This window comes from Drosophila subobscura, chromosome O (genome assembly GCF_008121235.1).
Source record: "Drosophila subobscura isolate 14011-0131.10 chromosome O, UCBerk_Dsub_1.0, whole genome shotgun sequence".
NCBI classification, from domain to species: Eukaryota; Metazoa; Arthropoda; class Insecta; order Diptera; family Drosophilidae; genus Drosophila; species Drosophila subobscura.
In genome coordinates, this window is record NC_048533.1 from 9,676,577 (window position 1) to 9,700,994 (window position 24,418).

General features: G+C 39.1%; 1 protein-coding gene across 15 annotated transcripts in view; it reads right to left on the bottom strand.

The window, feature by feature from the left end:
- Window positions 1-24,418, bottom strand: part of LOC117897485 (TLD domain-containing protein 2) — an 81,726-nt gene that overhangs the window by 48,483 nt on the left and 8,825 nt on the right. For 5 of the 15 annotated variants that reach the window (XM_034806352.1, XM_034806354.1, XM_034806351.1 and 2 more), the window contains exons 1-2: window positions 6,971-7,271; window positions 6,223-6,483 (exon numbers count right to left, since the gene is read on the bottom strand). Coding sequence is in view for 4 of the 15 variants with exons in the window: in XM_034806366.1 (XP_034662257.1) it covers window positions 19,999-20,303 (305 nt within the window). In the remaining 11 variants the exon portion in view is untranslated. Of the gene's footprint in view, window positions 1-6,222; window positions 6,484-6,970; window positions 7,273-19,998; window positions 20,640-24,418 lie in introns of those variants that run through there. The other 10 variants (XM_034806363.1, XM_034806359.1, XM_034806357.1 and 7 more) reach the window with 5 other exon arrangements.

Sequence of the window (24,418 nt, forward strand, 5' to 3'; positions counted from 1 at the left end):
ACGAGGAGCCACTCAGACAAGACACACTGCCAGCCTCAACAATGGATACAGCAAAAAGATACAAATGTATCTACACACATCGCGTGTGTGCACTGCATGTGTAAACGATCTGTGTCTGTCTCTGTCCTGCAGTTATTTGCAACATTAGGTGGCAAGAACTACATATATGAAATGAGACAAATGGTCAGCCAAAATTATCCCAAAATGTACATATGCATCTCCTCATACAAATATATGTCTTGATCCTCCCACAAACCGGTTGAACTAACAGTTGGCTAATAAATAGCCATTATAGCCATACATTTTCGATATCCCTCAAAAACTCTTCCACAGCGCCGTAGGGTTGTCAAAGCTCTCTAGGGTCCACTATCACACGAATTTAACCCAATAATTAATTGGATTTATGCTCCGTTTTTTTTTGGCAAAAGCAGCAAAAGCAAACCGCAATGAAAACCGAAAAAACTGGTCGTTTTTGGAGTCGTTGAACTGTAAAGATACAAGTGTATGTATCTACATGTGTGCCGTACAGTGCTACCGTTTTTGCAGCGGGCGTTGTCATTAGCCAAAGTGTCAAGTGGTCGACACCAGACAGACAGACAGATACCAGCAGAAAACACAACAACCAATTGACATTTTCTACTGTTTTTTGTTGTTGCTGCTGGTGCTGTTCAGTATCTGCAAGATACCAGATACTTCTGTTTTGTTTGGGCTTGCTGCTCGCATTTCCCTTTTCGGTATCCGCATCAACAATTGCATCAGCTTTCAGACTGCCACCGCCTGCCCGGTCGCCTGTTTAGGCCAAGTTCCACATGACGGCTTTGGCTTTATTAATAGACCCGACAGATACTTTGTGTCTAGAGTGCTCGCATTGCTCAGGTCGTGTTTGCCCATTCGATCATTAACTAACCTGTTTACACCTCAACGGACAGCGCCTGCTGCACACGAGGCCTGGGTGGAGCTTTGGGTCTCAGGTCGTGGGAGTGTTCAGAGGTGAGAAAAATAGAAGGTGCGGTTCTCAGGGGTTCCCTGAAAATACTCCACAAATAAGGGGCGTATTATTCCTTCCAGAACTATCAATAGATCTTTCATGTTAAGGAATTGGTAAGCAAATTCCGCATTTAAATTCCATTACAACAGTTAGTACCTAGAAATGTTTCCCAAACTTTCACATTCGATAGAATCTTCCATGAACGAGTATCTGTATCTAAAAGATATGAAAGAAAGGCCACCCCCATAGATAGGAGTTCCCAGAAATACTGGTAAAGTATACACTACATTCCGCACCCAAAAAATAACAGAAACATTTGTAGAACCTCACAAGAAGCAAGCCAAACAAGTTTTTGCCTAACAAATTGGGAATCCATTGGGTTGTCATCCAGAAGGCATCTTCCGCTTGACTATGCAGAACGTGTAATCGCGTATAAAATATGTACAAATTCCAGAAATTCGAGATATATTTCAGCAGATATTTTAATGCAAAAGTTTGCGAAGGAGAAGATCGATAAATGAATTCCAGAAAATGAAAAAGCAAACGTTCTTTTGGCTCCAAATTTCATCCGAAAGATCCGCCTATGAAGGTCATGCTCGTACACTTTTGTAACGCACAGTTGTGGGTATTAATAAAAGAGCGAACAAATGGCGAGGAGTTGGAAATCCCGCCTTAGAATCGAAAAACACATGATACTCAAAAGCCGCTGACGACAGATTGAACGACAAACGAGAGGAGGGATTGACAATGTGACGGATCGTGAACGGGGAGCGTGAACGGTTAACAGAGAGCGGACGGACAGCGCAATGACATAATCCATAACCGTGACACTTGAGTCGAATTCTGTTTTTCTGTGAACCTCAGAAGAATGCTGTCGGGTTGGGGGGACTGGATATGGATATCGATATCACATCTGTTTGTTTATTGTGGTTACCCCCTGTTTAAGGGTACATTAGCTACATTAACATGTATGTATGCAGAGTAAGGATCAACCATGGCGAGAGACACGCATGTCTGACTGTCCCTCTTAAGGACTACGTTTAGAGGCAGAAGGAACTGATTCTTCAATATGAAAATAAAGCGCAAGATATGAGCATTAAATAGTCGGTGCACGGAAGATTGTTTTCCTATTTTTCATTGTATCTTTTTCTCGCGTCCGCTCACTCGAATGAACAATTAAAGTTGTTCTGTGGTTTCTACGGTTCTCACAGATCTCACAGATCTCTGGTCTCTGTGGAGGATACTTATATTTTGTAAGTAGAAACAAACATTTCTTACGAGTGCGGCAACGGAATGGCGGAAGTTGGTTTGTTTTTTGCCATGCTTTTTTGTTTGACATCGAAAACCAGTTCGGAATGTACCGCCTCCGATCTACCGGCTACACTCTCTCACATAACTACTCGGACATGTGCCGCCTGCCTCTGACTCTGTAGTTCAATCAAAACCAATCAATCGTCAACTTTGTGGTTCCGCAATGTGTGAATGAGAATAGCTTTAGAAAAAACAATAAAGAAATATAAATTACAAGTGCCTCGAAAAGCAAAAGCCAAAGACGGAACCAAATCACATGGGTGGGCCGCTCCATAGAATTCTCCGGGCGGCTCCTCTGCTGGCGCTTTCGAGAGACAAGAGGCAAGTGGCTGGGATGGCAATCAATATGCAAAACGGAAACAGCAGGCACTTCCAATAAGCAACATTTACGAGCATTCGATGATTTGAATCGGTTATGAACGTTGATTAATGACAGCAGTTACAGGAGGAAACATTCTGCCCGATCTACTTTTAAACCCAGCTTTAGAGATCATATAAGTTGTGAAATACAAATGATCATACATACATAGATATATGTATGATTGATTTTGTTTGCCATGGAGGAAGTCTCTATCGATTAACCCGGATATGTAAATCAGTCATAGTTATAGTTTATTGATTAATGATTGATAAATTTATTGAGAGCATTTGCAGCCGGTTTCACCAATTTTAATTTCTAATGGAAATTGTCTCCTTTGCTTATAGAAATGTACTCAAAAGCACGTTGTTTGACAGCCAGGTGTTCAAATAGCTGAACGACAGGCATTCTTTTTTTTGCATTTCCACAATAATATGGAAAATTTTGATTAAACATTATTTTACTTTAGTCAACAATAAATTCCATTAGTACTGCCTCTTGCCTAATTTTCTGCCTTTTCATAAATTTGTTTCAGCTAACTTTTTGCTAGAGGAAATTGTGAGTAGCATTTCACTTATTTTGTAAATATTTCGAAAATCCAAGGCGTATATTATTAATTGGTGGAAAATTACTCAACCTCAGCCCTAAGCCCCAAAAAATATATATGGAACATTTATTGAGCATTGAGGATTTTTGGCAGCTGCATTTGGAATTATTTCTCATTTTGGCACACTTTAACAAACATTTTTATGGCTGCTCTTCAAGCTTCATCGATTGCTGAGCGATCAGCGACAATAAATCAAATATGTTTATAAATAAATGAAGAATAAAGCGTACTTTTGGGTACAGGCAATGCCCAAAACTCAGACACTCAGACAGACATCTCAAGTGGCTTTTGTGTTGTGATGTTTTTGGCATATGTATATGTAAATATGTATATTGTTTATTGTTGATGTACTTAAACATATGTACATATGTATAGACTGGTGTATTTATTTGTGTAATTATGACATTTTTTTCACGCCAACTCAAGCAAACAAAACGGGCAGTAAGCCCTCTTTGTTTGGGCCACAAGCAAAAATTCAGTACACTGGGAGATATCCCATAAATTATACGCATAAAAAGACGAAAACACATCATAAAAAATATATATAAATACATATACATGTACATATATAATTTAATTATTGAGCAAGAAATATGTTAATATTCTCCTGTCCTGGGACAAGCCTCCTTTTGGGAAGCAATCAGCTGAATGATTCAGTGACAGAGACAGAGACTCAGCCACGTACTTCCTCATCGCCTCAGATCGTGGCAGGGGTATATGGAAATGACTGAACAATCAATACGATACAAAACCAGATGCAACAGCTATGCGTAGATACGCTGTCAACATTTTTGCATTTCCGTATTTCTTTTATTTTTTATTTTTTTAATCATTTGCATAGTCGATTGATCGCACTTTTGCGTGGCCCACGCTTCAGGAATAAAAATTTAATAAAAAAACAAAAACTATAGAATTTTGTTGATAATTTTTACTATCACGAGAGGCTTTAAATTTATGCACATTTATTTATGCCGGGACGTCATGATAAATGGATTTGTCAAATTGAAATTATATCAACATTTTGTGCGGTTCGACGCCAAAAAAACTGAAAACTTAATCCAGGATTAATTATGCTTATCAGAATGGTTGATTGAGTGCCTCAAACTACAAATATTTATAATTATTTTGAGAATTCAAAAGGAAGATAAACAAATTTCTGTGGAAATAGTTAATATTAGTTTAACCTCAATTTATAAGTTTGTAAAACATCGGAACGCAATAGAACATTGCTTTTAATTTTTTTTAAAACATTTTAAAGTATTCTTCCAAGTTTTATGTATATCAAATTTAAACTTTAACAAATCTAATTTTAATTTGTTTTTCTGCTGATCATTTTACGCATTTTTTATGTGTCTATTTATAAAAATCATAAACAACAAGCGATACAATTCGAAAGAGCAAAATAGAGCAGAGAGAAACAGATTATCTCAAAGAAAGAGATTATCTCAAAGAAAGAGATTATCTGACATCTCTTTCACGAAAAAGCGGCAGAACAGCCGCCAAACAGTCTGCAAGATCGTGAATCTCTTACGATTATACCCCCTTTCTCAGTGGAATGCCGACACATAGTTGTTTTTCCTTATGCGAAATATTAAAAATTTTGAAACTTTTGGCAGCCCTTCCGCCTCTGCCTCCAACCTCATCAAATTGTTTGTTTTCCTTTCAATTTGTATGGCCACGCAACTCTTAGCAGGTCAAGCCGAAAAGCCACATGAGATTTCGGAAGGGGGGAAAAACCAACTGTATTTATGAGGGCGCTCATTACTTTTTTGTTTTTGGAACACCGTTGGTTGCCTTTTAATTCTCCACACAAATGGCATCGTAGGGCCATAGACGAAATCAGAAAATCAGAAATGACAAAGACAGAAGACGAAAACCAAGTAGAAGTAGACGAAGACGTCAGCGACAGACAGTGAAACTTGTGCCGGCTGAACTTTTTTTTCGAGGGTATGTAATTATTAGAGATGGCAGCGTTGTTCACGCAAGTGAATACTTAGATATGAGCATATGTATGTACATATTTGTCAGAACGGAGGTGTTCATAGGTACTGTGTTGTATTTATTGCAGTCACGAAATGTAGCTTCGCTGAAAATCTTTGACCCTGCCCATCTCTAGTAACAGTTACTGCCTTTTGCTACTTCTTCTTTTTCCTCTGTTGCCATTGTTTTTGCTGTTGTTTTATTGTGCTGATGACCTTAAATTAGGCGTAGGTCTTTGGTCGTTGATTTTTTTTATCGTATTCGTATTCGTCATTGTTGGCCAAGTTTTTTGTGCTGGTCAGCTGTTTTTTGTTTCTTATTATTAGAGCTTCGTTGTTTGGCCTCACATTGTAATAAATTACCACAGAAAAAACCTATATTACAAGCTCATAAAAGAAGAAATAGCAGTAGAAGAATGGACGAGGATTGGCTTTGAATGTCATGACCTGCAGGCAAAAGTGCTTAAGAACACAGTCGTATACAGTAAAACTCTACTGGCGTGGAATTTCTTATGAAAAATAATGTTGATGGCACAAAATGAAACGAGTGGGAAAGCTTGAGCTTTCGGGTGTATGTATATGTTAGAGAAGTTTGACTGTAATACTGCCTATTCTCTTATTCCTATAAAAGTGAATGTAAGCCAAATGCAGAAACCAAAGAACAAGAGAATCGGAGGAACACTAAGCTGTAGGAGAGGACAATTTCAACGGTAAAGCAAACTGCCCCAACTCAAAGCACAGAAGAAGGGAGACAAGCCAAAGAAACCGCAAGTCGCGCCTAACACAATCACAAAAGAGGGAGATGGAGAGAGAGAGCGACTAGGCAAAGGGAGAGAGAAACATGCAGAGAGAGAGAGAGAGGCTCGTCGTCTTAGGTTTAATTTAACCCAGGCCTGCTCTCAAAATTGCAAGCGCAGTAATTAGCTTCCTTTTACTTCTTGCATCACACACACACACAATTATTTAACCGTTGGTTTACCTTGATCGTTGTCTTTGGGTATGTCTGCTTCGCTCTCCTCTTATTTATACGGGATTTATCAAATGATTTTCTTTGATTTTGTTAGTCACATTTCTCATCGAGATTAATTGCACTTTCTTTGCACTTTCGTTGATTTTTACACCGCAACACACTCGCAAAGAATGATTTCGATTATTTTTTCATTTATTTATTTATGCTTTAGTTTAGCTCTTTCTTTTGACTCTTTGGACATTTGACAAAGAGTAGACAATTTGCTGGATTCTGTGGATTTTTCGTTTTCATTGGGTTAGTATTATGTATTTCCGTTTTTGGGAGTTGCATTCAAACATTCACACAATTTTGACACTGCAGATTTGCTAGGTTTCCTTTTCGTTCTATTTTACTGCACTTTTAAAAGACATTTTACCTGAGTAACCTTTTCTGCACTTTTAAAAGACATTTTACCTGAATAACATTTTCTTTTTGTGCCTCAGGGTTAAAAAACATTAGAAAAGATTGCTGCTCAAATGCAATTTTGGTGTGTAATGAAATTTGTATAATTTCCTTCGGCTAAATGCTAAAGCGTGGAATGAAATACCACAATTGCGGTTAGTATCCAGCGGTAAACGGGCAGCGGAAAACGGACATAAGCAACCAAGAAAATGAGCACAGACATCAACTGCAATTGTCATATTTTTCATGAGACCCACACACCGAGGAGACACTCACACAACGGTAATACATTTTTCAACAATAATATAATTTTTACAATTTTTCTTCGTGACTTCTGCTTTGGCTGCTGCACTTTTCATAAATTTTATTTTTGTATTATTTAGCACAAATGCGCGCGCGCGTTTTTTGTCGCTCGACTTCTTGGCTTTTTTTATTTCTTTTACTTTATCTCCAGTTGAACTGTTTTGTGGAGCGGAAGAGCTGTAAAAGACTCTGCTTCTGTTTCGATTACTCTTTCGATTTCGTTTGGCGCCGACTCTCAATTGGGGTTGTGTTGCTTTTTATTTTTGGAGGGGAGATCGGGAGCTACGGTGTTCCGTTCGTTGCAAATGAAAAACTTAAAATGATCGAACGAAAATTTCTACGGTGAGGAGTGTCTCAGAAAGTCGAGTCAGGCAGAGCGGCGACGGCGACGGCGACGACGACTGCGACGACGGCCAAAAAAGCAACAACGAAACGAATTAACCGATCGCTGCCGACGATGACGGCGACGACGACGCAGAGACTTGTGTAAATTATGCTATTAATTGCTCTCTCTCTCTCTCTCTCTCTCTTCGTCTTTGTTTTCGGCTTGCCTGCTCAAGTGCGGAATAAATACAGGTGAGATATTAAGAGACAGCGCTCTCACGGTAATTGACACAATGGAGTGAGACAAAGAATGGATATGGCTCTCAAAAATTCAAAAACCTTTAAATATTTTAATGAATACTACCATCTGCTTATATGCATTCTATGAGAATGCCAAAGAAGATCGCCATAGAAATTTTTTTCGAAAATACATACATATGTATGTATGTAATAAGCCACCACACACCTTACCTTGCATCAATGCAACTTGGACTGGCCGCCTGGCTTTAACGCGCTCTCTCTCTCTCTCCCTACCGATCTCTCGGTTGAATCTCTTTGGCGACATGTGCTGCAATAAACATGTTTGTGTTGTTGCAGTTGGGGCCAGTTCACCAAGTTGGGGCTTTGGCTTTATTTCCGTCGCCGCTTTGTCATTGCTGTGTGTGTGCTTGGACACATGTTGCTGGCAACAAAGTTTTGATCAAAGCTCTCTTCTAACGTGGCGTGGCTGACGGGGCGCGCATGTGCAATGAACTTGTTTCGAATTGCAATTGCGATACAATTATTGCTGTTTCTTCAATACCCTTCATAGCGGTAAGAAAAGTTTGCTGAAGAATCTCCGACCCCAAAAGATGAAATCAGTATATCATTTAGCTGTCATTTCATCAGTAATGAAATGATAGAAATGACAGATTAAAGGGTATCAAAAGCTTTGTTTGCCAAATGTTGCCATTTTTCTTATTGAGTTTGTTTCTGTTTTTGGAGGTTATTCAGTTGCGGCGACTTTGTAATTTCATTTAAATTACTCATGCGACATGTGACGCTGCCGTATTGCGCCGCTCTGTAATTATTTGATATTTGCTTTTAAGATCTGCGGCACTCTCTGCTTAACGGACAGCAACATCAACAGTAGCAGGAATTCATTTCCTCAACTTTAATGTAGGTCATTGTTAAGGGGGTGAAAGTGCTGCAATTAAAGATATCCCCCCCTACCGACCGACCGGTCCGTTTACCGTCTCCCAATAAGGAAATTATTGCCAAGGTCAAAGAGCTTTTGCCCAGAGAATTTACCGTAAGGTGAACTGCATTTTATCTTAAACGAAAGACAGAGATGGAGAGAAAAATATATAGGGAGGGAGTGAATTTCCTATGCGACCTTGAGAGCTCATGGGAATTCTCTTTCATTTAGCTGTAACGGTTGATTTTGTTATACCTGCTAGTGTCATAGTAATCGGGTATATTGTACTTGTCAAAATGGGTGTACATTGTACCCACTTGGCAAGGAGGCAGACGACCTCTGGAACCGTTAACGCTGATCCAAGAGATCACACTTCCCGTGGTGATAATTCTTTTCTAATTTTAACAATACAAGATTTGAAATCATACTGAAATATTGCAAAACAGTTCTTCCCTTTTCTTTTTCAGTCCTGGTAGATATCCACTTAGTGGGTATCTCTAACGTCAAAGCATAGACTAAAGCATTCTTATTGGCGTTCCTTTCCTTCTTTGCCTCACTTTTCAGCTCATTTAAAATGCATGACTTGGCTCAAATTGCAAATTATGCAAATTTCACAAACGAACTTTTGTGCAAAAATCAGAAAAACTGCAACATCATTTTGTGGCCGACTGTTTCCCATCTCGCTCTTACTCTCTGAGGCTGTTGCTGTCTCCCTCTTTTGTGTATTTACAGTTTTTCGGACTCGAACATTTTCAATAATTTCAATAGCCTTCAATATTATTACACAATCATAAATTGTCTGAGCGAAAATGTAAATGTTTTTCGAATACGATACGCCTTGGGGGGCTATAAAAAATGAGCAAATCGCATGTGTAGTTATGGCTATGCCATGCCTATGTCTATAGCTTTAGCTATGACTATATCTAACAGTGCTACTACGACTATGACCAATGGTCAGTGAAATATGTTTGAACACTGCCTATACCCGTCTCTCAGGGTCTCATTCAGGTTTCAATGGGGAATACTCAACATAAATATTAGAAATCAAAATGGAATGCAGTCTTGAAACACTTATTTATCGAAGGATAATGATTTACTTTAGTATTCCCAATATTAATATATATATTGAATGCTCTCGTGCAGACATTGTCATGGGCAACACCTCTAGTGTCCGCTCAAGCTATTTTCATACTTTGATTTACGTGGATTGCTCATAAAAGGTTTACTAAAGCTTAACAAAGGTTAGTCAACCCGATCAAGACATCTAGTGTACACCTGCCTCATTGCTTCCGTCTCATATCTGAACTTCAAATGTTAATTGAGCTTTTTATAAGCCATAAATAAATAAATTAAGGTATAGATTTTGGGGTTTGGCCACATAAAGGTAATTATACTCTTTGCTCTACGATCTGTTGAGATACAATAAATTAGACAATGCTCATGGCACTTACATTTAAATCTTTTTGATGATTTTTTGATGGTGGCATAACTTAGGAATCCAGACATCTGTAGCTTAAATAAAGGCGTATACACATCTCTTCCCTTGTTTAGGACCATAAGATACTTATTATATGGTATTCCATGGCAATAATTAACATAACAAATTTATATTATCCTTTCCCGTCAAACTAAAAGCAAACTGCCCTTCAAGGCAGCTTCATTTAAATAACAAATGCAATTTATCTTTACTCCCCCAAGCCGATTGCAGCTTGAACACTTTTTCCCATTTTCCGGGAATGGGACCTGTCAAGAGTTCTCGGACTCCACCGTCAGACCCCCTCTGCCTCTCCACTTTTGGAGCTGTTGAATATGCAACAAAGATTTACTTTTTAATTTTTCTTTTTCGCCAGTTTTTCCACATTTTTTGTTCGTTTTTTCCCCACTTGCTTTTTGTTGTCTTTCCTGCGGCACATGACGGAAGGTACAACACAACAGTGTTTCGACAGTGCAACTTTTTGTTGCAGCTGCTAAAAATAGCAAAAGGCGCAGCAGCAAGCAGAGCCAGCGGCAGCAGCAGCGCCAGAAACAGCATTGATTGCAAGTTGTTTGGTTTGGCAAATGACGACGACAAACACCGTGGCAGTGCCACAGAGTGTGGTCCAATAATGAAAACGGAGATGAAGAAAAAAAAGTAAAACCGGCTTGACAGGAAAATACGAATTTTCGTTTAAAATGAGGAAAAAATTCAAACGATTTCGATGTGGAGGCTGGCTGGGAAGTTGGTAAAGGTATTTGGTTATTTTTTAGTCGGGGGGATTTGGTCGGAGGTTATCCGCGTCCGTCCTGCACTTTCCGTGTTATTTAAGTAGACATTTATTATCTCCCAAAATGGGTATTAAATCCTAAAAAAAAATGGGTATAAAGGTATAAAGAACAAAATTGAACTCCTCGTCATATTGGATCGATCTCCGAACACCCAGCACATTCGGATGGCCGGCGCATCTGTATGGATAATTGTTGTTTTTGTTTACTTTTCATTTGCGCCATTTAATCGAATTGATGCATAAAAATGAATGAATTTCTATGACTGCACTAAATGATCCTCTGTCGCCGCATTTGAATTGGATTTTTATTTCTTTGTTGTCTTTGAGTTGTGCTTTATTTTTTATTTTCTCAATCAAAAGTCTCGCTTTTTGGTGCGCCATTTGAATTTTCATGTAAATAAATTTGCCATCAATTTTTGCACAGAAATAGCAAAAACGTGCAACAATTTCGGGCGGGACTCTCGAATGCTCTCTGTATCCAAAATCCGAAATGGATGTTGCACCCAAATGCGATACGGATAGAGTTTTTTTAATGGGTTTTAAATTGCGAAGTGGAAGAGGGAATTGATGGCAGGCTATCTGGGAGCTTCCGCATGGGACTGATGTGGCGTGTAAAGTGTTTTTTAATAAACGTATCTTACAGATAAGATACACCATATAAGATACTTCCATCATGTCCGAAATATATTTTCCACTGTCTGGATTTTAAATAAATGGAATCTTTCATCTATTCTTCCGATAAGCATTTCCCAAATTAATCACATAATACCACACCGCTTTTACACATATTTCGCGCCTTCCGTATCCTACAGAGTATTCCAATTCGATTACCAGTTAAATCTAATTTTGGAATATATAATTTTATTCGATTCTGCGGCTGCTGTCAGCAAGATCGTTATTCAAATCAAAATACACATATATTTGTCTGTTTGGCTCCATTTGTTGTTCAATTTTTCAATTCATTAATGGATTTTCTGTATTCGAAAAATACTGTCAAAGGTTCCAGCCCGATAGATAAATTTTAGATTTTAGAATTCAAAATGTCAAAAGGTAGTGACAAACGTATTGACAGTTGTCCACGGGGGGACGGGGACCCCGCGTAAGGTGCGTGCCAAAACATTTGTCACTCGCACATTTAAATATTCATTTATTTTTTGCGAGTTCTATTTCGATTTAAATTCCAATTATGCATTCAATCAATTTGTTCTTTCCATTCAGAGCAAACCCAAACTTCTGTTGATTTATAATTTATTTACATTTATTGTTTTTTGTTTTATTTTATCAACATTCTGCTCACCGCATGGGGGCGCCATTAATTGGGGTCAATGTCAGTCTTCAAAGGTAAACATTGCATTTGGTTTTATTTATTGTATGGAAAGGGGAACCTAACATCAATTATAAATGGGATTCCAGCGAGCACGCAATCGAATTATTATAAATGGCCCATCAATGGAATCACAAGACTTAAAAGATGATGATGCATCACCCACTACTGAAAAGGCTGTCCGAAATATACCATTCTTATAGAACTCAATTACAAAGTGGATATTTTGGTGTTTTTCGTGCACTCCGCTACGTTTTGGTTAAAGTTTATCTTATTTTATTATGCGATAAGGTCGGTTGTTTTTGGAAGCATTGATTAAGGTAGAAGGCATGGAAATTGTAGCTGGTAGAAAAACAAATGGCGTGGAATCATGGAAAAGGAATTTGGTTGGAAAAGGTGGCTGTCATAGAGAAAAAATATATGGCTTCACCAAAGATCCCTAACGGCAGTCAAATTTCAATGTTCCTGCCTTGACTTGGAAACTTTCCATTGATGATTTTATTTGTACGATTTTCCCCTATCTGCAGGCACTTTTTCTGGAACCTTTCCCATCCAAAAGGCGCAACAGATGGCGAACTTAATGCAAAACAAGTGACAAACAGACTCTCCTAGAATCGTTATTTTTCCATTAGCTAATAAATATTTACGAGTATGTGTACCTATCATCTACGCACACGAGTACCTACAGCAGCCCTCGAACAAAGATCAAACACAGCTGAAATCTTGGATGTGCGAGGAAACTTTATGACATTCGAATATTGAGGTTTTGGGAAAATTTCCATTTAGCGAAAATGTAAATTCTACTGCGTTCTTTTTGCTCTTATCGGATCGGAGCGGCTTTCTTTGCCTTTGAGTCGAGGCGGGGGCCTGGGCCAATAATTGCGGACAAATATCAGGTAGCTGATGGCGATAAGCAATGGGTTCTGTATTTATAATTAAATAAACTCAAAGTCAAAGGCAAATACGTACATACAATGCATATATGGAGAGAGAGATTAGTGGAACTGAAATTTGATCAGGTGTGTGCGAGGGAAAAGCCCTCACAAAATTAATGATAATACGAATACGCCTTTTGGAAAGCCAAAATATTCATATTTTCTGAATACGAGTACTTGATGAAGTTTAGCTGCCTGTCAATAAATCATTCCAGAGCAGAGCCATAAAGTAATTGAGCTGTTTAGCCATTTATGGTGGCCTCTGATCTGTGGTTCACGTGTCACCACTCCCCTGGGTCGACTCACATCCTTGTCTAGCATCTGACAATCGATCCCCAGCCAGTCCCATTTCTAAGCTTAATTTCATCTGTTTAGGCCAATTTCCAAAGCAATAAATTTGTAAAGCAAATCTTTATGTTGCAAGGACAACGAGCAAAACAAGATCCAAGTCTATCGATAGCGCGCTGAACAATGTTCGCGTAATGTACAATAATGACAGATAATTATATTGATATATGTGCTCAGTCTCGAGTCGATTGAATGCCAAAATTGATTGGCATGGCGGGTCGCATAAGCTGGCATTGAAGTACGCAAATGGCAAAGGGTGTGAAAATCGATTAAATGTGAAGAGAATATGAATATTCCCTGGAGATTCCGGGAAATGGAAGAGTTCCTCTCGCTCTCTCTCTTTTTTAAACCATTTTGTTTCCCATAAACATTTCAATTGAATTTTACAGCGCATTAAAGTCCCCGAAAAATTGGCCACTTGCAAGCAAAAAAGTTTACTGCCACATTTGAGTACATACATATATTCATGAATAATGTACGTACAAATATATTATCTGTATGTGTATCTTTTGCTATGCAATTATAATTCGTCGCAATTTATGAAAAGAAATAAGCGAAAATTGTTTACAAAGTGTCCGTCCATCCAAAACAATGGCATTGTGTGTGGGGGGAAAAGGGAAACCATTACCATAACCATACATCGGGTTATATATTACAAGCATATGTACATATGTCAGTGTTTTTCAAGTGCCAAAAGTTATTCTACTGCACAGGTCATTGATTTATTAAGAAAACTGAAAGCGAAAGAAATGAAATTGCGAAATATTTTATGTAGTAGTTTTTGGTACCTGTTGTAGGTTTTTAATATACATATTTACAAATGTACACCCATAATTAGGAATATATATCTTAGCTATATGTAGAAATGAAAGAACTAAAATTAGCTGCCTCGTGTGTGTTCTGTGATAATTGTTGGAAATTGTTCACTGCTCGTAAATAATGATGAAAATAGTAATTAAAAGGTTGTAAATTTAGGTAGGATTAAGACTAGTAAGTGTGATTAGAGTGTCACGAGCGCCACACCACGAATGGGAGATAGAGCCATGGAATGGTATTGATTTACAATACAAAGCCTTAGAATGATAGAGGCAGAGATAGAGAAAAATATTACTAGAGCAACATCCATTCATTTATTATGCGAAAAACCGATTGGAATCTATGTAAATAACTAAGGAAATGGATGTCGCTTTAATATTTTATCTATTATTAATATTCTCTGCCAATGCCCCTCACTCGAGCAGTGTTTACACAACGCCATTTGCATGCCTAATAATTTCCAATTAATTGTGGCAATTAATTCCTATTAAAAAGTGGAATTGCTCATTCGCCGCGTGGGACACCCAGCCACAGAGCAGGCCTTGTAACGATTTGGCTTCTGTTTGATTTGGCTTCTGTTTTCGATTAAACGCAGTTTCATAATCGTTATGCAAACGACTGTGAGGTGCGGGCCAAGACACAATGCACAATTGCCACGCCCCAGGACAAGCGAGATCCGTAGACAGGAGGTAGGTGGCAGGCGCCAGCTGGCAGCTGGCAACGACAGGCCACGACATCAATGACAACGACAACGACATCGGCGACATAACACTAATGAAAATCTGTGAAAAGAGCAGGACACAGAGCACCCAGGGGGTGCAGTGGCAGGTGGACATGGAGATGGAGGTTGGCCTGGAGGAGGAGTTGCAGCGGTCAACATTGACATTGCATTCAAGCCTCGGCTGCAGACACGACCGCAGCCAAGGCCCCAAAAACATGGACCAGCCGAGAACGCCTCTCGGATAAGCACTGTGGTGCAGAATATTCATTCGGTGCGTACAATAAACGTAAGCCTTCCGTTGAAAAACGATCATGTTTGCTGGAAAGTCTATAACACGGCCAATCATAATACAATAAAATGTGCTATTTTCTAGTCGTATTTTCGAAGGCTCCAAGGTCCTGGTCTTGCCTGTCATTCGCCATTACTCGTTAAATCGTTTCTGGCAGTGTTATTTATAGAATGCTTTCAACATTCAGTTGCAACCCACTATGCAATCGATGCAAATGATGGCCAAAAACAATGCCAGAGAGCAGCAAAACCAATGGAAGTGGAATGTTAGCGCTATTTGTTGTATGTTACTTGTTGTTTCGGTTTATGCTGCTGCTTTGCTGCTGCTGCTGTTGTCATAGTGCTGGCGTTGACAGCGTTGCAGCTCTCGTCACAGCTGCAAGTGAAAGTCAAACATGAAACGCTTTTAGACAGCCACACACAGGGACACACCACCATTATCACACATGAGCACACAATTTAACAGATATTTAGAAGAGGGAGAGAGGGAGGCAGAGGTTGAGGTAGGAATGTGCCTCGTTTCAGGGTCAACTGCTATTTACAGTCACTGTCAGTATAAGTTATACAGGACAGGGCCGACGACAAGAGTACGTCCCCAACCCCCACGCATCCATTACCATCATCATCATAATCCCACACATTCCCTCACACATCCATTACCATCTCTTCATTCTCACTAAACCGCAAAAGCCGTCACACTTCCCACCATACAACAATTTAATAGAGCTTGTGTCGTGCCCGATGTGTGGGACCATCTCTTAGAGGCTGGACTCGTCCCACTCTCTGGTCTGGGGGTTCTTATTTATGATATCATTTTATTATGATTTATTTTCGGTGCGAAACAAAAGCCACAAAATCAACATCGCTCCTGAAATTTCAATTAGCATTCCAAAGCCGACTTAAAGATTGATTTTGTGTTTGGGCGTCATCAATGCCGAATATTTGCCATGTGAATCGTTGGCTGATTTGAAGATCTCGCTCATGATGGGGTCAAATGTCGAATTTTTATAAACATGTTCTTATTGCAATTGTTTAAATGGTGAGCATGATTTTAGGTTTTTTGCACCAGATTATTAGGGTTGAGATGAGGAGACCTTAGGGGCAATTTACGGATAAGTAATTTCTGACAAGATCTTGGCTGAGATCCACTCGAATGTTTATTTTGAATCTTATTTGTACTCTCGGTTAATATAATCGAAAGTCAGAGACTTCCTTAAGAACCCTTCCAGAATCTTTCTTTTAAGCAGCAATTTTTGCTTACCTTTACTCCTTACAGTTCTCCTCAGTTCGACCAACAAAAAAAATGACAAAAAATTTGAGAAAAAAACTGGTTACTGAAGAGCTCTTGTAGAGCCTTCCAGCCTAAGTGTACATCAAGGAGGGCTCTCGCACCAGACAGCAATTCCCATTTATGTAACACGTTTATCCCTCATAATGCGAAAAGTGCACCACGAATTTCGTAACTCAAGTGTCTGGCATGGGGTCTGGTCTGCGAGTGGGGATTGTCTCTGTTTGTGTCTGGGAATGGGATTGAGACTGACTTTCGGTATGAAACAACAACCAAAACTGGTCAAACAACAACTTGAAAAGGCCTTTTAAGCGGAAGAGGGCTAAGGAGACTAAGCAAACAGAAGAAGCAAGAGGAACTGGAGAAACAGAGATACAGAGCAGTACAACAACAGAAGGAGAAGCAGCACTGCCAAGGAGAAGGCCTCAAAAGTGGCAAAAGGAGGGGCAGTGCTGCAAGGGAGAAGGCTTAAAACATCAGGTAGACAAAAGGCCACAACGAAATCTGCGATCAAGGCCAACGAAAAGGGTTTCAAGGTTATAAATTACCAGCCGCAGGGCGACAGTTGCGGCTTAAAGTGTTTTAAAGGAAGTGTCCCCAACAAACAGATGCAGGCAGATACACTAAACAAAAATTTAGTATTCTGTTTTAAAGCTCATCTAAACACTCAAAAAGATGCAGCGTCAATGATTATATAACTAATAGAAAATACGCTCTCTCTTCCACTGTGGCTTAGCAATGAAGTGTGTGCCTTAATGGGGAGTCAAAAAAATACTATGGATTTCTTCGAGTGTAGTTGCAGAACAAGTTTAAAGACAGAGACAAAGGATACAAAGAGTAAAAAGCAGGGAGATTGAGCGAAGAGAAACAGTGGAAGGGACGGAGGGGCGGAACAAGAGTGAGAGACAAGTGAGAATAGGAGGGAAGTGACGACTGAGTAGAAGTGCAATCAACTCCCCCCAAACCCGCTCTACCATTCTCTGGCCTCTCTGTTCTCTGGGCATAAAAAACTTTGAAGGTCAACAACGATAACTACCCGGAGCTCCGAGCCCCGAGCACCGAGCCCCGACCAACTAGGAGAGTCTGCTGTATAAAAATTCTATATAATGAAAATGACACAACGATGTGTTGACGAACTGGAAGGGGACGGCGAATGGGACGTGGATGGGGGAGGTCAAACCATGAAGTGAAAGTTTTATAGAACAAGAAATATTACGCATACGCCGTGTGGCAAATAACTCAACTCGAGTGAACTTTTACTTTTACCTGCATTGATGGGGGAAAATAGCAACCTCACTGGGTGCCCCTACACTGGCGGAGAAAACAGTAGCAGTAGCTTAATTTATTTCTGAAAATTAAAAATATTTTCTTTGAATATGATTTCAATTAAGGTGAAGGAGAATTTCGAGATCACACTTAAGAGCAACCATTCTGGGATATTTTGAGATAGAAACAGTAGCCCTTGGAAGAAAATTTCACGCATTCGAATTCAAAGTATCCAAAGAATATGCCGTAACCTTCTAATCAGACCCCTTTTGAACCTCTCAAACTGCTTTTCTCTCAGTGTTTCTGCCTGCTAAATGAAATGTCCAAAAGTTGGCCAAGCATTTGCCAAAAAATTGCTGTTGTTGCCGCTGGAACCAGAACTTTTGAACTGGCTTTAGAGGAACTTTTTGGTGGGACAAAGTGGTTAACGTTGTATAGAAGTAGAGGGTAACGTGAGGGGAGGTTGGTGGGTGGCAAAGAGGCATGTTTGATGACCCCAAGGCTTGCCGCACGTGCTTCAATTGTTTTGCAAATAAATAGCAAAGTTTTCATGCTGTTCACTTTAGCTTCCTGAAAGAGAGCCATTTTTTTGATGGCACGTGGACTTTTTCTCTCTTTAATATACTCTTGGTTACGACCTTGGTTCTAACCTTTTGAGGATCATTATGACTCACTGAAGGTAAAATATTCATAGCAGGAGGAGATTGGAATTAATTCAAGGTTGTTTAAAGAGAAAATACAATACGCTGTACGATAGTCCTTTAAAGTAATTTGTATAAAAGTGTACCCTGAAGCCATTCCCGGAATCTTCTACCTTTTTCAGAGTCCAATTTTGCTTTCAGCCATTTTTGCAAACCAGTTTTATATTCCATTCTTGGAAATGATACTTTTCAGTAGAAAAGTGTCCAAGCATTTTCCGAAGTAGGCAAATTGCTATTAAAAATTCATGGAAACGCCCTTTGAATATTGCATTTCATTTTCCTTTCGTTCCTCATTAACTTAATCTGAGGGAAAGTGCATTGACTGCACAATATATCGCTCCCTTTTTGAGACACCTGTTCCCTCAACGCGTTTTCTTATTATTTATTTTAATTATGCAATGTTTCGAAACTCTTTTTTTCTTTGTTTGAATGTTTTTTTGGCGACTGACGACTGGGTGCTCGTGTTCCCTTTCCTTTTGTCAGGAGGGGGTTTGGGCTTGGGGGAATCAAAATGTCAAATTCAATTGATTTATGGCCTGGTGATTCGTTTCGTCTGTTACCATTTTAATTGCACAATTGCTTTGTTTTTACGTAGATCTTGTTTTTGTGCGCTTTTTCTGACGATTTCTCCATATTCGATTCTTTATGTTTTCCGGAATCTGTTAATACGCGAACATCCTCAGACGTCAATCACCCCTAAGCTGAGTAATATTTTATTATATTGTTTTATTGTACATATGTTTATATTTTTAGTATGTCAGCATTGTGTGAGGAATCATAAAGAATTGCTATAGCAATGTGTTAGAACTTAAGTTGTCTACAGAAGACTTTCAGGTTTAGTCAGAAAATGTAATACATTTCATTGGCTAATAGTTCCGGCCATAAATAGTTCCCTTACAACTTTTCATTGATTTAAGAAAAAAAAAAAAATTTATTTATTTATTCCTCATATTTTGTATACAATAAGTATATTTAAAGACTACTCCGTTAAGCCAGTAAAGAAGGGAAAGGCAAGCTCACTCCCTTGATTAAAGATCTCTTAAGTGAGAGATCTCATCTTGATAGATATTTTCCTTCCATGGAAATTCCATGGTATAATTATAATATAATTCCTTTCCATTTATGTACACACATAGTAATTAAAACAGGTCTGTGCATACTGTTTATCACCACTTACCAACATTTGTACCTAAATTTGAGCTGGAAGTTTGTTTCAAGTTTAGTTTTGTACTTTTTATAAAGGGTGCTGTGCTTCAAAGTGCTTTAATTTTATACCAGACTCTCAAAGGGATTTCTGGGTGTTTTTAGGTGTAAACTGGCTCTACTTGGTGCGTTTAGAGGGTATTCGTGTGGACTCTAACTAAATTCGAGTTCAAGTCTAAGAAGAAAAAGCTTAAAAATGCACTTCAAGATCTCGACCAAGATCTCATACAGGTGTAACTTGATCTACTGAAAAATGGACCTCTACTGAAAAAGATTGTTAACAAAATGTGTGGGGTGGTAAGAATGTGATATAAAAATTACAGAACGTAAGGTGTTTCAAGAAGCATTGACAGAACATAAAGAGGGGTTCAAACATCAGGACTTACTGCCAGGAGAAGCTGCCGGTGATGCCATCTTTAAGGCGATCCCTCAGAGATCGCTGTCGACTGGGTCCCGAACCGGTCAAGGGCGGCAGAATGGTGTTCTCGCCATCCTCCAGGACCGTAGCTATGTTTGTGGCGGAGGTGGAGATGGGCGCGCCGGCATGCTCCATGATCGGTGGCTGTTGGTGGTGGTATTGATGGTTCGATTGCTGATGATGTGGCGATCCCGGTGACCCGGCGGCCGGCGAGTCTCTGTTGTTCAGATTTCGTCGGAACGAGCCATGACGGGGCGAATTTTCGCGTGACATTTTGTTAGCAATTATTTCGTGATTGTGGTTATATTTTGATGATGTATTTCGTAGTTAATTGATTGATAGATTGATAGAAATTTGGCATAAAACAATTAGAAGCATAAAACAATTAGTTCAATTGGAGCCAATTATTTGCAGTTTTGTATCTTTTTCATTAGTTTTGGTTTACTTAGATTTTAAAGATGAATAAAACGAGCGAGCGATTTGAAGTTGCTTTTGAAAATTGATTTTCTTTGGTTTCTGTTTAAAGTTTCTTGCTTATAGGTGGTGGAGTTTATTTAGATATTAAATTGCACATAGAGCCAAAAATATCAAACGGTGTGTAAAAGTTGGCTATTCGGAGGGGTAAGGCATGTCACAAAAAGAAAGAAATATCAAAGAAAATTACAGTTGTAGAGAACGGTTATGGAAGAACGTATAAGATCTGTAGTAGTAGAGTTGAAATATAGAAAGAATCTATGGAAACATAGCATACGCGACACTTAGAGGCAAACATTTGTGGGAAGGGATATATCATCTGGTTTGTTGGGTCTTTGTTTTAAGCAATGGAAGTGTTAAAAGGTATAAGAGAATGTTGTGTATGTTGTAGAAGAGTGGCTTTAGAGATAAATGAAAAGTGTATAAGTGTTGATGTAGCGCTGTAGATGTATAATTTTGAAATTTTGTAGTAGAGTTTAGATTTATAAATATCTAGTTCCGAATATATTGACAGAGATAGATAATAGTTGTATAAGAGGCAAGCATAGCAAGTATATAAGAGATGTTATGTGTATAGAGAGAGTATTATTTAGATTGTAGAAAATCAGTAGAGGGAGTAATATAGCGGAATACGAGTTGTATAAGAGTGGTATACGAGGTGTATAAGAGTATTATTAAAGTAATTTGTAAATTTTAAGCGTTCACAAGCAGCAGCATGCCTAGTATTTTCTTTGTAATAGTTTGTTTTTTTTTAGGAATTTGGAAAATATTTTTGAAAACGTAAGAAATATGTGGAAAAATCGTTCAAATTTGTATGCAAATTCGTGTGTTTGTAGGCTGAACTTGAGGTTGAGAAAGGAAAAACGCACATTTCAGTTCGTGTCTCGTGGCGGATCTGGATCTGTTCACGGACACAGTGTGTGTATAAGAGTTTATCCTTAGCGAGTCCAATTGCAAACAGAAAATTGAGTAATACGAGGCATAGTAGTGCCCTCACGATTGCGGCTTCGAATAGAGATAGACAGTATTTACATATATGTATGTATGTATGTTGTTGGGGAGTTGCTTAAGACTGGATATAGACACGATTTAGAGTCGAGTTAGGTTAGCTATAGGTGGCATAGCAGGGCAGAGCAGGATCAGCCGCAGTAGCAGTTGCCACAGTTGCAGTTGCAGTTGCACAAACGAAGGCACATTCAGAGTACGATTGGGTGTTCATTATTGCGAGTATCATTACGGGTTGGACAGCGATTAAACAGCAAATTGTGTGTGTACATTTAGGCAGACATCTATATATATCGTGTGGAGCAGGGGGATTAGGGCGAGCAAGGCAATCTATTGTGTATTTCAGTATTTGTTTAATGTTTTTAGCTTTGTTAATTCTGTTTTTGTTTCAGTGTTTGTTTTCCTTTTGCAGCTAAACTGTTGCGCAAATATTTGACATACATCTACATATGTTTGAATGTACGTTTGTGGCTATAGGCAGACGATTATACGAATAAGTAACATATATAGTATACGATTCTGGTTATGTGTCTGTTATACGAGCATTGTTTCGCTTAATTAGCTTTAGGCTATTCATAATTTAATTAGCAATATGCATATTCTTTCTATTTGATATTTGTTCTGTGTATCTATATCTGTAATTGTGTCTGTGTCTGTAGAGTGCTGCAAATTGTTGTTTGTTTCGAGTACTTGGGACTCAGGGAGCTCCAGCGGTACCCCAGTGTCTGGGATTTGGGGGAGGGTCTGGTGTCTGGTGTCTGTAGTGTTCGAATTTTGGGTTTGGGTTTGATTATTGTTTGTGTGCGCTAGATAGTAGTATTATTAGCTTTATCGTTAGTTTTATAAGTGGATTAGATATTGGTTATCTAGTGGGCAACGAACCTGCAATGAAAAAATATTCGAAAAGCTTTATTATTATTGGTGATTAAAGATTTATACTGATACTATTTTAAGGATGAATTTCAAATTAGTTTAGCCTTTTGAACCCATCCAAAACCCAATCCTCTTTCAAAAGCCCATAAGCCCAAAACTCATCCCAAATTTAATCGTCCCAAAATTCACATTTCGGGCGAAAAACAAGAAGAAAAACAATTGGATTAACAAACTGAAACTCAACTAAAAAACTTTCGACAGGGATCTTAACTGCCTGCATAAACGGCATGACAAGAAGTTAGCCAAAAGCGGACCGAAAACAAAAAATAAAATGGCAAAGTCCCTTAACAACTTTTTGGCCAACATTCAAAGCCAATTTGCAGGCGTTTTCCTTGTTTCCTCGGATGTTTGGATGCTATTTATGCCATGTTGTCGCTGTTGTTATAAAGTGTGCAAAATGGCATGAAACTTCGGGTTTCGTTTGTCCTTGCTGTACGGCGGAGTGAAGAGGGGAGCGGTAGGGGCAGGGGACAGCCGTAGGGCGCGTGCAGCCAGCGAGACATGAATTTATAATAATCAAGAGATGAATGCAGATTTTACCCTTACCATAAACAGTTTACCAGTGCAGGGCATCCAATATGGAACTACAATGGAGGTGAAAATATAGTTTCAGAAAGTGGAGAAATTTTTAGATTTGGATTCCGTTTGTTATGGTATTTTGTCTTCTTCCTTTAGCCATTTTACTTATTTCTAGACCTGGTCTAGACCACCGAAAGGGTATTTCCTTTGTGAGGCACTTTGTTCCAAAACAATTTTCCAACATCAGGCACTCTGCGTTGATTGCAAAATGGACGCACGTGCAGCTAGAGAACGGCATGAAAATAAATCCAAATCCCCCCAAGGACATGACAGCCATCAACAACAAGGATTACCCTAGTCCTACTAAATGTGAGCTTGTTTCTCGATTGCCAGAATGCATTTGAAGTCATCAAATTCTGCAAAACTGAACGCACTCAATGCCATTGAAAAATACAGAAAATATTCATGCAAAGCCACGCCACTCACTCAATGGCCGCCCGTTGATTTCCCCCATTTTTCGCTTACATTCCGAGTGAATTGTAACAGGATATGTAATGCCAAAAACGAAAAGAAAGCAAAAGAAACCTTGAAGCGCTCTCCCTCTCTCTGTGCCAGGGCCCATAGTAGGCTCAATGTCAAGTTGCATTTGAGTGTTTGGGCTCTCAAAATATTCAGAAGCCGCTAAATGAATTATGCATGCCACATAGTGGCATGGTTCAAGGGGGCATGGCATCCGAATTATGCATTGGCAAATGCTAAGCGGATTCATGGTGATGATGATGTTGGTGATGGCGGTGGGAGTGGGCCACGGGCCAAATAGCTGACATTTCGAAGGGCCAAAGTTTGAGCTTAGTTTGGTGTTATAGTGACAGTTTCTGGTTTTTCAAAGTCACTAAAAATTGTGTCTTCTTGAGTGCATATCGTGTGGTGAGGCACAGAACTCCTTCTATTCGACAAATAAATTTCAACTTCCCCATTATATCCCTATTATACGAGTAAGCTACTAAATATCTTTAACCCCTTTAACGACACGTTCTTTGCTCAAAATCAATCTCTTGCAAGAGCATTCATTCCAACCATAATGCGACCATTAACCCAACACAATCAGCCCCTCCCCATTTTGATGGGTTGGATGTGCATTTATCCAGTGGCAGCGCGAAAGTATGCCATAAATTTTGAAATCTGTTCAATGAGTTAATGGTCGGGGGACCAACAACCATTACAGCACTCGTCGTACTACTCGCATATCGTATCGTACCCTATCGCCAATTAATCTCAGTCACTGCAAATTACATTCGCATACGGCACTCGCGTGCTCGTTCAATATTTAATTTACTGCGCGAAGGATCACTGGATCCCTGGCTCCCTCTCTCCATGTGTGTCTCCTTTGCAATGTAATTACGGCATCGAATGGCAGTGCTTCGGGGCAGGAGCTTACATGAAGAAAGTACGGAGCT